The sequence below is a fragment of the Hypomesus nipponensis genome, chromosome 8, assembly GCF_054491055.1.
Source record: "Hypomesus nipponensis isolate SF chromosome 8, ASM5449105v1, whole genome shotgun sequence".
NCBI lineage: Eukaryota > Metazoa > Chordata > Actinopteri > Osmeriformes > Osmeridae > Hypomesus > Hypomesus nipponensis.
The window spans coordinates 4,350,001-4,362,270 of NC_140368.1; the positions used below are offsets into that span (position 1 = coordinate 4,350,001).

Below are 12,270 nucleotides of genomic sequence, written 5' to 3' on the forward strand. Positions count from 1 at the left end.
GGCCCAGCCTTTTAATAAAGCTTTGAAGGAGCCAGGACAAAGAGGGCTCCTATGTTGAAATGATAGGACGCAAGCAGAGGGTTTTCTGCTTGGGCGACGCAAGACAAAGAATCACCTCCTGAATACAGGGTGCTGCTCGCCACTTGCAGGACGCAGGGGGAGATCCCAAAGAAATTTCAGAGACGGTAATTACTATGAAAGAGTGAGATGCAGGGAGGGAGGTAGAGAGAGGAGAAGTTAGAGAGAGAGTTAGAGAGAGTTAGAGAGTGAGAGAGAGAGAGAGAGAGAGAGGGGGGGGGGAATATTTTTGGAGGGAGAGGGGAAACCGTCTGATTCTTATCAAGAACGAGGACAGAGGGACTTGAAATGTTCTCTGAAGCTGCTGATTAATGATAACTGGAGGCAAGAGCACGTTCATGACAAGCCTGAGACGATCCTTAAATCAAGGAAAAAGTTCAATAACAGAAAACCAAACGGAGCCAGCACCACCCATAGAGGCACACATCGGCCCCTCAGTTGCATTGGAAACAGAACACATGCTGGGTCAGGATGACAGTTAATGTCATTTGACAACAAGGACAGAAAAGTAAGCTTTCATATTAATTCTCGTGTGACAGGAATAATTTCACCCAGACCAGCAGTACAATAGCATAACTTCAGTCCAGCAGTACCATAGCATAACTACAATCCAGCAGTACCATAGCATAACTACAAGCCAGCAGTACCATAGCATAGCTACCCAGTCCAGCAGTACCATAGCATAGCTACCCAGTCCAGCAGTACCATAGCATAGCTACCCAGTCCAGCAGTACCATAGCATAGCTACCCAGACCAGCAGTACCATAGCATAGCTACCCAGACCAGCAGTACCATAGCATAACTACCCAGACCAGCAGTACCATAGCACATAGCTACCCAGTCTGGCAGTACCATAGCATAGCTACACAGCAGGACTGTAAAGTACCCTAGCATAGCTACCTGGTCATGGCTGGCTTGGAGGGAGCTCCCAATGCCATGGAACGTCATCTGCACAGGCGAGAGGGTCAGGTAGGTCATGAACTCCTTGCCATTCTGCCCATCATTGTACTGCACCTGTGAGAGGCAGAGAGACAAGCACACACACAACTTAATCATTTGCTTTCGCCTTTCCATCACAAGCTAAGGAGTGCTGACACAGCACCAACAAAAGTACAATCTTCCTAAACGCTCTGAGTTAGTGTTTTGGGTGAGAACTCGGCAAAACTAAAGCCAATCTAGCATTTCTAATATTGATCAAAGGGTTTTTGAGGCCAAATATCCCCCGCCACGATGGCAGGGTTGGCTATGACATCACAGGTGACCCCTCATCTTGAGAGGTTAACTATGCAGGCATTCCTAAATGCTGTGCAATCAGGACTGTTATGACATTGTTCCTTAGGGACACCCTGGCCCTGGGATCCAAGGTTTTGGTAATACTGCCCGTCTGGCCTAGTTCTCTGTGTGAATATGTGTGTGTGTGTGGGTTTGTGTTGGTGTTTGGTTGGCCTAGTTCTGCTCAGGACAGCTGCAGGCAACTTTAATGGTACAAATACCCACAACAGCAACTACCAGGAACAAAGAACATCAGAGGCACGAGAAACTGGGAGAAGGAAACTCAATTACAATCACAGGATACACAATGATCTCGGAGTTCATGTGAGTGATGCATGTAAGTTGGATAACTGTCTGTGAGTGAGTGAGTCATATGTTAATAATCTCAGATTCTAAGAGTCATAAATAGTGCACCAGATACTCTCCTGTTTTGATGCACATTGTAATGAAGGCTATTCATCAGTGATAAAAGCACCTGATATTCTCCATGACAATTAGAATTATCAAGGCCTTGTGTTGAGACATACAACTAGGGCAGATTAAAGTTATTGGGAGCAATGGGTTCCATCACAGTGAAATGGAAGAAGTTTGGAACAACCAGAGTTGCTAATTTGGCTAAACTAAGAAACTCGGCAAGAAGGACCTTGGTTTTGGAGGTGTCCAAGAACCTAATGGTCACTCTGCAGAGGAACTGGGTTGAAAACAGCTTTATTGGAGATAGGAGAACCTGCAAGTAGCTCAGGCCATCTCTGGAGCCATTATGGTCTCAAGAAAGAAGCCACACCTGAGTCAAATTACTGGAGAACACGCCTGGCACTTTGTCAAACAACACTTAAAGGACTGACAGGACTCTTGTATGCTAAGCACAACACATAAATACTTATGTTCAAGAAAAATGAACAAAAACATGTTTTCAATTAGCCACTAAGGAAACTGTGTAGACAGATGGCAACTAAAAAAAAAAAAAAAAAAATCAAATTAAAACTGTAACACAACAAAAAGTGGAAAACGTTGGGTCTGAATTATTTCCCGAGGCACTTCATTTATTGTTCTACGTGTACGATGTATAACCGAGATATCCTTAATATGCCGTGCATTTGTGTGTCCGAGTGTGTGTGTGTGGTGTGTGCACGCGCTCAGACAGACAGACAGACGTATATGACCTGTGACTGAAGGCTTCCAGAGCGAGCGCAGTGTGTCTGTGTGTGAGTTATGCTCCTGTGAGGAGCAGGAGGAGGAGGCGCGGGCGGGGGAACCTCTAAGACCAGACACATGGAGACCTGCCCACAAAGACACACACACACAAACAAACCCATCCACACACACACACACAGTCTTTTTCTACTCTCTCTTTCTTCCCCTCCCTCATACATCTTCTGCGTGCAGCAGACACCTGTTGAAGGGGAGACGTCTTGGTGGTGATAAAGAGTGGAATGCTATCTGTTATGTGTATGAGCGATAAATATAGTAACAAGAGCTTTGGAGAAGACCCTGTGGCAGGTTAATCTGCCCTGAACTCTCCAGACTGCTGCCACTAACTCTGACCACTTTACCTGCCCAAATAAAGACACGTTTCGCTTAGCTTTCTTTTTCAGTATGAATACTGACAACATTCCAGGAAAAAGGGTATTGTAAAAATTACCAGAAAATTATACATTTGGCACGGTTGCATGAGATGCCCAGGTTGGTGTGTTCTCTCACGTAATCCCTCCCAGGTGCAGCTCTGTCTGACAGCGTGCGGTGGAAGCTGGAAGCAGGTTCGATTTTGTGTGCGTTTGCGTGTCTCTTTGTGTATGCGCTACTGGGTGTGTGTTTAGATGCTGTCGATAACTCCTTCAACTGGGAACTGGGTCACAGTTCTCCAAGTGTGTGTGACTGGGATGTGTGTACGTGTCTCAGACTGTGTGTGTGTGTGTGTGTGTGATGATCCCGCGTGTGTGTGTGTTATTGTCCAGTGTGTTAGCTCATTAAAACAGCATAAAGAGCCGTAGCTGTGATGTATTGTGCAATCATGGTGTCTGGTCAGCAGGACACTGGTCCGCTGGTTCATCCATCGCAAGCTGTCAGGCCCCCAGCTGAGAATGAGGCTTCTCACATCAACTACAATAGACTAGTACACACACACACGCACACACACACACACAAATCATACATACATTTAGCCCCTCCCCCCCCCCCAAAAAAAAGCTTTCTTTGTGGTCACTGTTTACAAATTTGTTACTGCGGACATTAATTTGACTATCACTATGTGTAATTGTCGTCTAACGGCATTGACAGATCTTTCCAATAATGTGGATGGCAGCTGTTTAGGTTATCTAGACAATTAAATTACATTACCAGGTGAAGGCATAACAGACAGTAATGGCGTTCAAAATCGCTCCAAAAGACAACAGTAAACATCACTGGTATTGTGATTGGCCATGGGACTGACGCACCCTTCCACAAATCATGACGTTATTTCACCCACATGATTAACACGTCCCACTGACAAAAGTGACACTGATTTCTCCTCATTCTGTCAATTGTTTTGACAGTTGAGGTTTGCGTTAGTGTAATCAGGCCCTGGCCTGTCCTAACGCTGAGAGCAGGCGATCCAGCAGGGTGGCCATCCATCAGGGGACTCAAGTCACAAGGTGTCTCGCACAACACAACCGCTAGGTAACAGATGACTCTCGGTTTACGGCGTCGACCATCCAAGTCATCAACCAACACATTTTTCACCAAAGGTTTCGAATAACGTCTTCCCAGAGGCCCTATGGGAGTCCTGGGACTGCGAACGTCTTCCCAGGGGCCCTATGGGAGTCCTGGGACTGCGAACGGCCCTCCGTTTCACAACCGCCCTTCCTGATCTCTCTGTTCCTGCAGTCTCCCTGGCCCTGTGATGTGGGGGAGTGCCAGGCATTCTAACTAGGCCTAACTAATCAGCCCAGGTCTCCCCCGCAGCAGCCACTAATCCACTTCCTCTGGACACAAAGGAGCAGAGAGTTACGCAAGGCCTGCCACTGATCCGCTGCACTAATGTGGAACGACCTCTTGACACCTGCCTCTAAAGCTGACGCTTCTTCCTCTCGGAGATCTGTCTGTCTCCACCGAGACACACAAACACACACACACACACACACCTCTCTACCGAGACACACTCACCCGCTCACACACACACGCAATCACATCCACACTACTTGAGCACATGAAGGCGAAATCAATACACACGACAGCAGATCGAACCGTAAGGCATGGCCTAGGTAGAAACCAGGCAGATTAATGAAAATAAGTGGTTGGAGAGACAAGAGGGTGTCTGTTGTTGGGGTGTCTGTTGTCGGGGTGTCTGTTGCCAGGGTGTCTGTTGCCAGGGCTGTGGCTGCAGGTTCAGAGGGGAAGCGGAAGGGACGTCCACTGGACAGGGTTAACAGAATCAGAACAAGACACACAAGCACGAGGGGTGAGTCCGGGATAGCGGATTTTTTTTTTTTAACATCAACAACATGACATTGACTATAAATAAACCCTGCATCTCACCCAAGGAGACAACATGCTATTGTTAGTGTGAAGCAATTAGCAGAGCTGAGAGTCAGAGCTCTGGGGTCAAGTGTGTTTTAAGGACATTGTTCAGAAACCCTCCACAGCCCCAACAGGAAAGGGATTGAGGGGTGAAGCAAACAAGACGCCTTGGACAGAGGAGGCATGGACACAGCAGCTGTACAGCCATCGCAGCAGAACAACAGGATTTCCGAGGAGCAAACTAGCAACAAGGAACTCCCTGTTTAGCTACTTCAAGGAAAGGGACGGGAACCAGGTTTGAAGGGTAAAAGCTAATAACAAGAGCATCTCTTGGACTATTCAGAACGCACATGTAGATTCTCGTGCTGCTATTTCCCGACTATCAGACTAAGAAAGAAATGTCGCAGTTGTGTTCCAGGATACAGAAAGGCCTCATATCTGGCTGTGAAAAGTCTATTTTAAACCAATTCAGGAACCTAGCAACCCATCTTGTTTAACTAGGACCCCTCCCTTTTAAAATGACTTCTAATGACTTCTCATTATGTTCTCATTCATTATTAAACTGTGGCAGGGATGTGTGTGTGTGTGCATGCGTGTGTGTGTATACATGTGTACATGTGTGTGTGTGTGTATGCGTGTGGGTGGGTGTGTATACATGTGTGTGTGTGTGTGTATGCGTGTGGGTGGGTGTGTATACATGTGTGTGTGTGTGTGTACGTGCATGAGCTCACTGCAGTTGGACTCCTCCAGATGAAACAGCGCCACTGACAGGCGAGGATATCCCCTGATCTAAAGATGAACACGGCCTCTTCAGGTCTGCTCGGAGAAGTGAGAGGGTTCAGAGCGCACAGCCTTGTCTGGCGCCCGAGGGAACACAGGCAGTGTCAGTCTTTGTCATCAGATGAAAAGGATAAGTACTCTGATTGGTAATCATTACAATAGTATCATCTATTTCCTATAATCGACAGATAAAGATTGTGTAATGATCATCCTCGAAATGCTTACTCTTATTGGCTTGAAGTTCCTGCTGTGTGCCAGTTCTGGAACTAGGACTGGCAGACCAAGAGATTCTGATTTAAGGGTTTACAAATGGCCTTGATTGTGGTGTACTAACATCATCACTTTCTCTCACCACACACGCTCCATTCATCATAAACTGCTATCTCTCACTCACTCACTCACTCACTCACTCACACACACACACACACACACACTCACACACACACACACACACAGACAGACGGCCACCATGGAAGAGGGAGACTGTGCGTCGAGCCAGCCAGCCAGCGTTGCATCAACTGTCTGATTTATATCATCAACAAAACTTGTTTTCAAAGATGGCGTCTCACACAAACACGCCACGGAGAGCAGCTGCAAGCCATCAGGACGCCGCACGAATCAAACAGGGAGGCATTAGCACTTCCACCGTGTGTTCACTAATGTAAACCCCAGACCCACCAGGGACGGGCAAACTGGACCGCCACACGGCGGAGGGGAACAGAGACCGTTGGAAAGACGCAGAACGTTCCATCAGAGGGCAGAACGTTTGATGTTCCTTCAGAGCATCAAAAAGATGGATGGATGGATGGATAGAGAGAAAAAGAGCAAGAAAGAGAGCGAGAGGCAGAGAGACAGAGAGGCAGAAGGAGAGGAAGAGAGAGAGAAAGATAGTGAGAGAGATGAGAAGAGAGGGAAATGAGGAGGTGTTTGGTGTTGCCAAACAGAGGTGTTGCCGGCACCATTGAAGTGGTTTTCCTCCTCAGCCGGCAGAAGAAGTAACAGAGCGGCAGCACATCCTGGGAAACGGCCGCCAGCGCAGATGTTCCGAGCGTACGTCAACATCGGTCGCCGGGTCCCGGTCATATTTTCATTCACGTGGGATTTCCAACGCGGCGGTGTAAGATGGGAATCAAACAGAGCCGAGGCTGAGCTCTGTCCCTAATCCCCGCCGGCAGACAACCCCCACCAGGCCTCTCCTCCCCCAGCACAACCCTCTCCTCCCCCAGGACAACCCTCTCCCCCCCCCAGGACAACCCTCTCCCCCCCCCCCCAGGACAGGCCTCCCCCCCCCCCAGGACAGGCCTCCCCCCCCCCCCAGGACAGGCCTCTTCTCCCCCCCAGGACAGGCCTCCCCCCCCCCCCAGGACAGGCCTCCCCCCCCCCCCCCCCAGGACAGGCCTCCTCTCCTCCCCCCAGGACAGCCCTCTCCCCCCCCCCAGGACAGGCCTCCCCCCAGGACAGGCCTCCTCTCCTCCCCCCAGGACAGCCCTCTCCCCCCCCCAGGACAGGCCTCCCCCCAGGACAGGCCTCCTCTCCTCCCCCCAGGACAGCCCTCTCCCCCCCAGGACAGGCCTCCCCCCAGGACAGGCCTCCTCTCCCCCCCCCAGGACAGGCCTCCCCCCAGGACAGGCCTCCTCTCCTCCCCCCAGGACAGCCCCTCCCCCCCCCCCAGGACAGGCCTCCCCCCCCCCCAGGACAGGCCTCCCCCCCCCCAGGACAGGCCTCCTCTCCTCCCCCCAGGACAGTGGGATCGCCCGCAGGTTCAGAAGGTGGCCCGTCAGATAGAATCACACTGATGCACTCCATGTGTTCCCTGCACACACACGCCCATGACATGGTAGTGTGAGTCTGCCTGCCTCTGCACACGTCCCACTCAGAGACTAAGAGGCCTGACATACATACCATGACCAAGCTCACACACACACAGCCGCATACAGCCGCATGTCCTGATATACCCGTAAACACCACATCAATGTGCAACGTGCACATTCTATGCACTAACACACACACACACACACTACAGTTTCTAACACATTTTAATGTAAAATAACTTTTTGAATTCACTATAATTTCAGTATTTTCTCCATACGTTACACAAGACAACATGTCATGTTTTCCAGCATATCGCAAAACCATCTTATGGGACCACTTCTACTGTGTTTAACAGCCAATTATAAAACCTGTAGCGTTACCATTCTCAAGGTGCTACATTTCCATTAGCCGCCAAATTGCCAGGCATCATATTAACTGAGTGATGCTCATAGAGGGCAGCATAAACAAACTGAGCTGGATTCAATCAGGTGCTATTAACTCATTCTGAACCAAGCGAAAGGGCTCTTGACGCTGGTCCGAGTTCTGCTTCGCGTGGTTCCTCTCAGGGGGCAGGTGCTAGGGCCTGTTCGAGCGACCCCTGCTGTGCTTCACGCTCTGCAGGTGGTATAGGAGCAGGCTAGCCTACATCCTATGACTCGATACCATGACAAATCCCCCCCCCCCACCACTCTCTCTTTTCTTCCATCGACACCTCCGATTACTGCCTCACTCCAGGTCTGCAGCTCTAATTCGAATGGACAAAGCGCCCGCCACTGGACTGACGTAATACATGAACTATGCCCTTTGTCTCTCTCTTTCTATCAGTGTCTCTCTCTCTCTCTATTGGTGTCTCTCTCTCCCTCTCTCCACCTGCTCCCCTCCTGGCGTGGATGCATCCGCCCATCACCAGTCACTGAGTGGGCCGATGGGAAAGTTATGTGAGCAAAGGCAGCAAGACCAAAAAGTACAGTGAAACAGGTGCAGGGCCCGGTCACTAGTTACACTGGCAGCCTGGACACCGGGATACCCTGAAGAAGTCTTCAAAGAACACCCACATCAACTCATTTTAATCAACGTTTAGTAGGTTTTCATCGGCCTGACCTCCTGGCTCACACGGGGATCTCCATCCTCTGGGATATTCCAGAGGCTACGAGTCCTTCATCAGGTCCTGTAGCAGCACAAGGCACCCAGCTAGGAAGCTATTAGACCTGTGATGTTAGAGGGCTGGGCAGATGGGCAGGCAGCTGGTGGCTGCCAGGCTGGGGGGGGGGGACAGATGTTCAGCTAGTCAGATGTTTACGGTTTCAAGTGAGATACAGCAAGTGTCTGTCGACGGCTCAGGAGAAAAAGGAAGTGAAACATTTCTTAAGGAAAGAATTGGGAAAGAAGAGATATATGGAATGAAAAAGAGGGGAGGGAGGGAGGGAGGGAGGGAGGGAGGGAGGGAGGGAGGGAGGGAGGGAGGGAGGGAGGGAGGGAGGGAGGGAGGGAGGGAGGGAGGGAGGGAGGGAGGGAGGGAGGGAGGGAGGGAGGGAGGGAGGGAGGGAGGGAAAATAAGACAAGAGGGAGACGGAAGGAGAGAGACAAACAGTGAGAGAAATAAGGGAGGGAAAGAAAAAGAGGAGAGACAAAGGCAAGGGGAGAGAGATTCCCCCGTGTGTCCCCCCAATCCTCCATGTGTTCTGAATTACCCCCTATTCCTGTGTTTCTGCCCTACTGCAGTTACCCACCATGCCAGCAACATTGAGCCAAATGGATAGTACACACACACACACACACACACACACAGCCAAAGGATGCCAGCGTGCAAGATCAAACTGGCATGTGCAGTGGTCTGCTGCGTATTAAAAAGCAGCAAGACAAGCCAATTCCCAATCAAATCAATTGTGAGTAAAACTGCTTTTCCTGTACAGGTATGCATCATGTGTACAGTCCTCTGCATGGACTAATACTGTCCAGCATGTTCCCCGTGTTAATCCTCAAGGTGAACAGAGAGGAGGAACTGTTCATAACATAGCTTGAGTATAGATAATGGCCCCGACATTCATACAAATATTAAGAATCGTTCATGTTTTGGAGAGAAACTGAATATCTGTGGTAAAGTTAGGCTCAGTAAAGCTCATGAGATTGAATGTGTCTGTAACAAGCTTCATATCCTCTCAACAAGGCAGTCCATTCCACACACTCAATAATAAGAAATAAGAAAAACATTCAAAACATTGCAGGTCTCAGTTACAGTCTGAGCTCCCCCTTTATGTACACACACACACACACACACACACACACGTGAAACATTTGTAGGGGTCCGGGCGTTTTCGAGGACAATGAGGGGCTTGATTACACAGTGGGCCCGGCCCAGTGATCCCGTCCACTCTAAGCACAACCTGCTGTGTACAGTATGCCTGTCTATTAGTGTGTATGTCTGTGTGTGTGAGCATGCGTGTGTTTCTGTGTGAGCATGTGTGTGTGTGTTTGGGCTTGGCCAGGCCTCGGTGCTCTCTCGGGTTACACACACACAGGAAGGCTCTGAGCAATAACAAAGGCCTTTCAAAGGAGCCCTCAGCAGGTTAACATCCCCTCAGCAGGTTAAGATAAAATGTTGTTGCTGGAGCTGATATAAAGCATCTGCAACTCAACGACCAGGCGCTGGTATCAGGACTGAGGTACACGACACTGGAAGTTTCCCTCCAGTCTCCCTTCTGCTCTCACACACACACTTTTCTACCATGTTTGTGTGTGTGCACGTGTGGATTTGTGTGTGTTCACCTGTGTGCCTGCACAGTCCAGTCAAGTGGGCAGCAGCCGTGTGCCAGAACCCCTGCTGGTTTAGCTGTGTGTACCTACGTGAGCGCTCCCCATCAGCATCTAACAGCCGGGAAGAGGAAGCAGATCTGCTGTGTTGCCAAACCCCACGACCACCCCCAAACTGCACACTTGTTCTGCAGAAACACATCAGAGTGTGTTTCCAGTTGTGTTCCTCATCCCAAACCACTGAGGGTGCGGTGGGGCCTGGGACAGGTGGGCCTGCTCCTCTCCTCCATCACCCAGATGTGTGTGTTAGTGAGCATGAGAAGGTTTCTGTCCGCTTCACCTGGAGACACAGTATGAGGGCCGTGTGTGTGTGTGTGTGTGTCTGCACGCCTGTGTGTGTGTGTGTGTGGAGCCTCACCTGGAAGCCCTGGATGCGGGCCAGGTACTCCAGCTGCTGGGCAGGCTGGACGGAGACACAAGGCATGGTGGGGCTCTTCCCCTTCAGGCCCAGAGCCTCAGCCGTGGGCGACGAGCCGTTCAGCAGCAGTTCCCTAGCGATGGCCGCCGTGGCGACCGTCGCCGTGGGGCCGGCAGTGCTGCTGTAGAAAGGGGTGTGGCTGGGGGCCAGAGGGGCGGAGCAGGGGCCCATGTCCTTGGGGGTCAGGTAGTTTATGGGGGCCCCGGAACCCGGACCCCCTCCTTGCTTCCGGCTGGCCTCCATCTCCTGGTAGACGTCTGGGGAGAGGTGGAGGAGGCCCTTCTGAGCTGAGAGAGAGAGAGAGAGAGAGAGAGAGAGAGAGGAGGGGGAGAGACAGAGAGAGAGAGAGAGAGAGAGAGAGAGAGAGGAGGGGGAGAGACATAGAGAGAGAGAGACAGAGAGAGAGAGAGAGAGAGACAGAGAGAGAGAGAGAGAGAGAGAGAGAGAGAGAGAGAGTGGGGGGGAGAGACAGAGGAGGGGGAGAGACAGAGAGAGAGGAGAGACAGAGACAGAGAGAGAGAGAGAAAGAGAGAGAGAAAGAGAGAGCGAGAGAGAGACAGAGGGAGACAGAGAGGAGGGGGAGAGAGAGAGACAAGGAGGAGGAGTGGTCAGGGGGAGATGGAAAAGGAAATGAGAAATGTTTGAGAGAAAGATGGGTCACACAGAGAGGTCCAAAAGAGGGGGATGAGCGGGGTGGAGGGAGAGAGGTAGAGGGGAAGAGAGGATGAGGGTCATTACTGCTCAAATCATTACCTGTCAAAATGATTTGCACACACATTCCACCGTCAGTCAGTGCCAGACCAGGCAGAGGTGTGCGTGTGAGTGGGTGTGTGTGCGTGTGGGTGTGTGTGCGTGTGCGTGTGTCTGTGTGTGTGCGTGCATACGTTGGCTCTCCCCTCCACAGGCATTCCTCTACCAAACGAAGATGCTGGTTTCATGTGGTCTGGCAGGTCTCAACCAAGCCTCCGCTGGGAAACTCTCAAGACTAGCTCTCACACACATCTCACCAAGCTGTGCTGGATCACAAGCACGCAACTGCACAAACTCCATCACGGTAACAGTCAGAACCACATCCACCATAACACATCTTGTCTCAAAGAGACCTAAGGCCTAAGTTGTCCTATGTTGGGCCCGGGGGGCAAGCCTTGGGGAGAGAACTACTTTTGGCCTCTCCTAAACAGGAGACACGCCATGTCGTAGGAGATGCTTTGAACAGCTAGCGGCAGCTACGCTCCCATGCACACCCCACCTGAGGATCAGTCCATCATCCTTATCCCTCCTCTACCTGCGTGTCGGCGATCACAGACCCGTCAGAGGAGGATAGGTCGAAGCAACATGGCCAACACTTATCCCGGTCCTTCCCCAACTCGGTGGTGGCGTGGGCGTCTGCTGAAGGGGGCTCTGGGAGAGCACGGGGAGGCCGACATGTGGGTGGAGGGTTGTGGGGTGGAGGGTTGGGGGGTGGAGGGTTGGGGGGTGGAGGGTTGGAGGGGTGGAGGGTTGTGGGGTGGAGGGTTGTGGGGTGGAGGGTTGGGGGGTGGAGGGTTGTGGGGTGGAGGGTTGTGGGGTGGAGGGTTGGGGGGGTGGAGGGTTGGAGGGGT

General features: G+C 51.1%; 1 protein-coding gene across 3 annotated transcripts in view; it reads right to left on the reverse strand.

The window, feature by feature from the left end:
• The window catches only part of stau2 (staufen double-stranded RNA binding protein 2), a 68,164-nt gene that overhangs the window by 24,329 nt on the left and 31,565 nt on the right, over positions 1–12,270 (reverse strand). For 2 of the 3 annotated variants that reach the window (XM_084703274.1, XM_084703273.1), the window contains exons 12-13: positions 10,610–10,956; positions 979–1,092 (exon numbers count right to left, since the gene is read on the reverse strand). In XM_084703274.1, the coding sequence (XP_084559400.1) occupies positions 979–1,092; positions 10,610–10,956 (461 nt within the window). Of the gene's footprint in view, positions 1–978; positions 1,093–10,206; positions 10,306–10,609; positions 10,957–12,270 lie in introns of those variants that run through there. The other variant, XR_014766329.1, reaches the window with a different exon arrangement.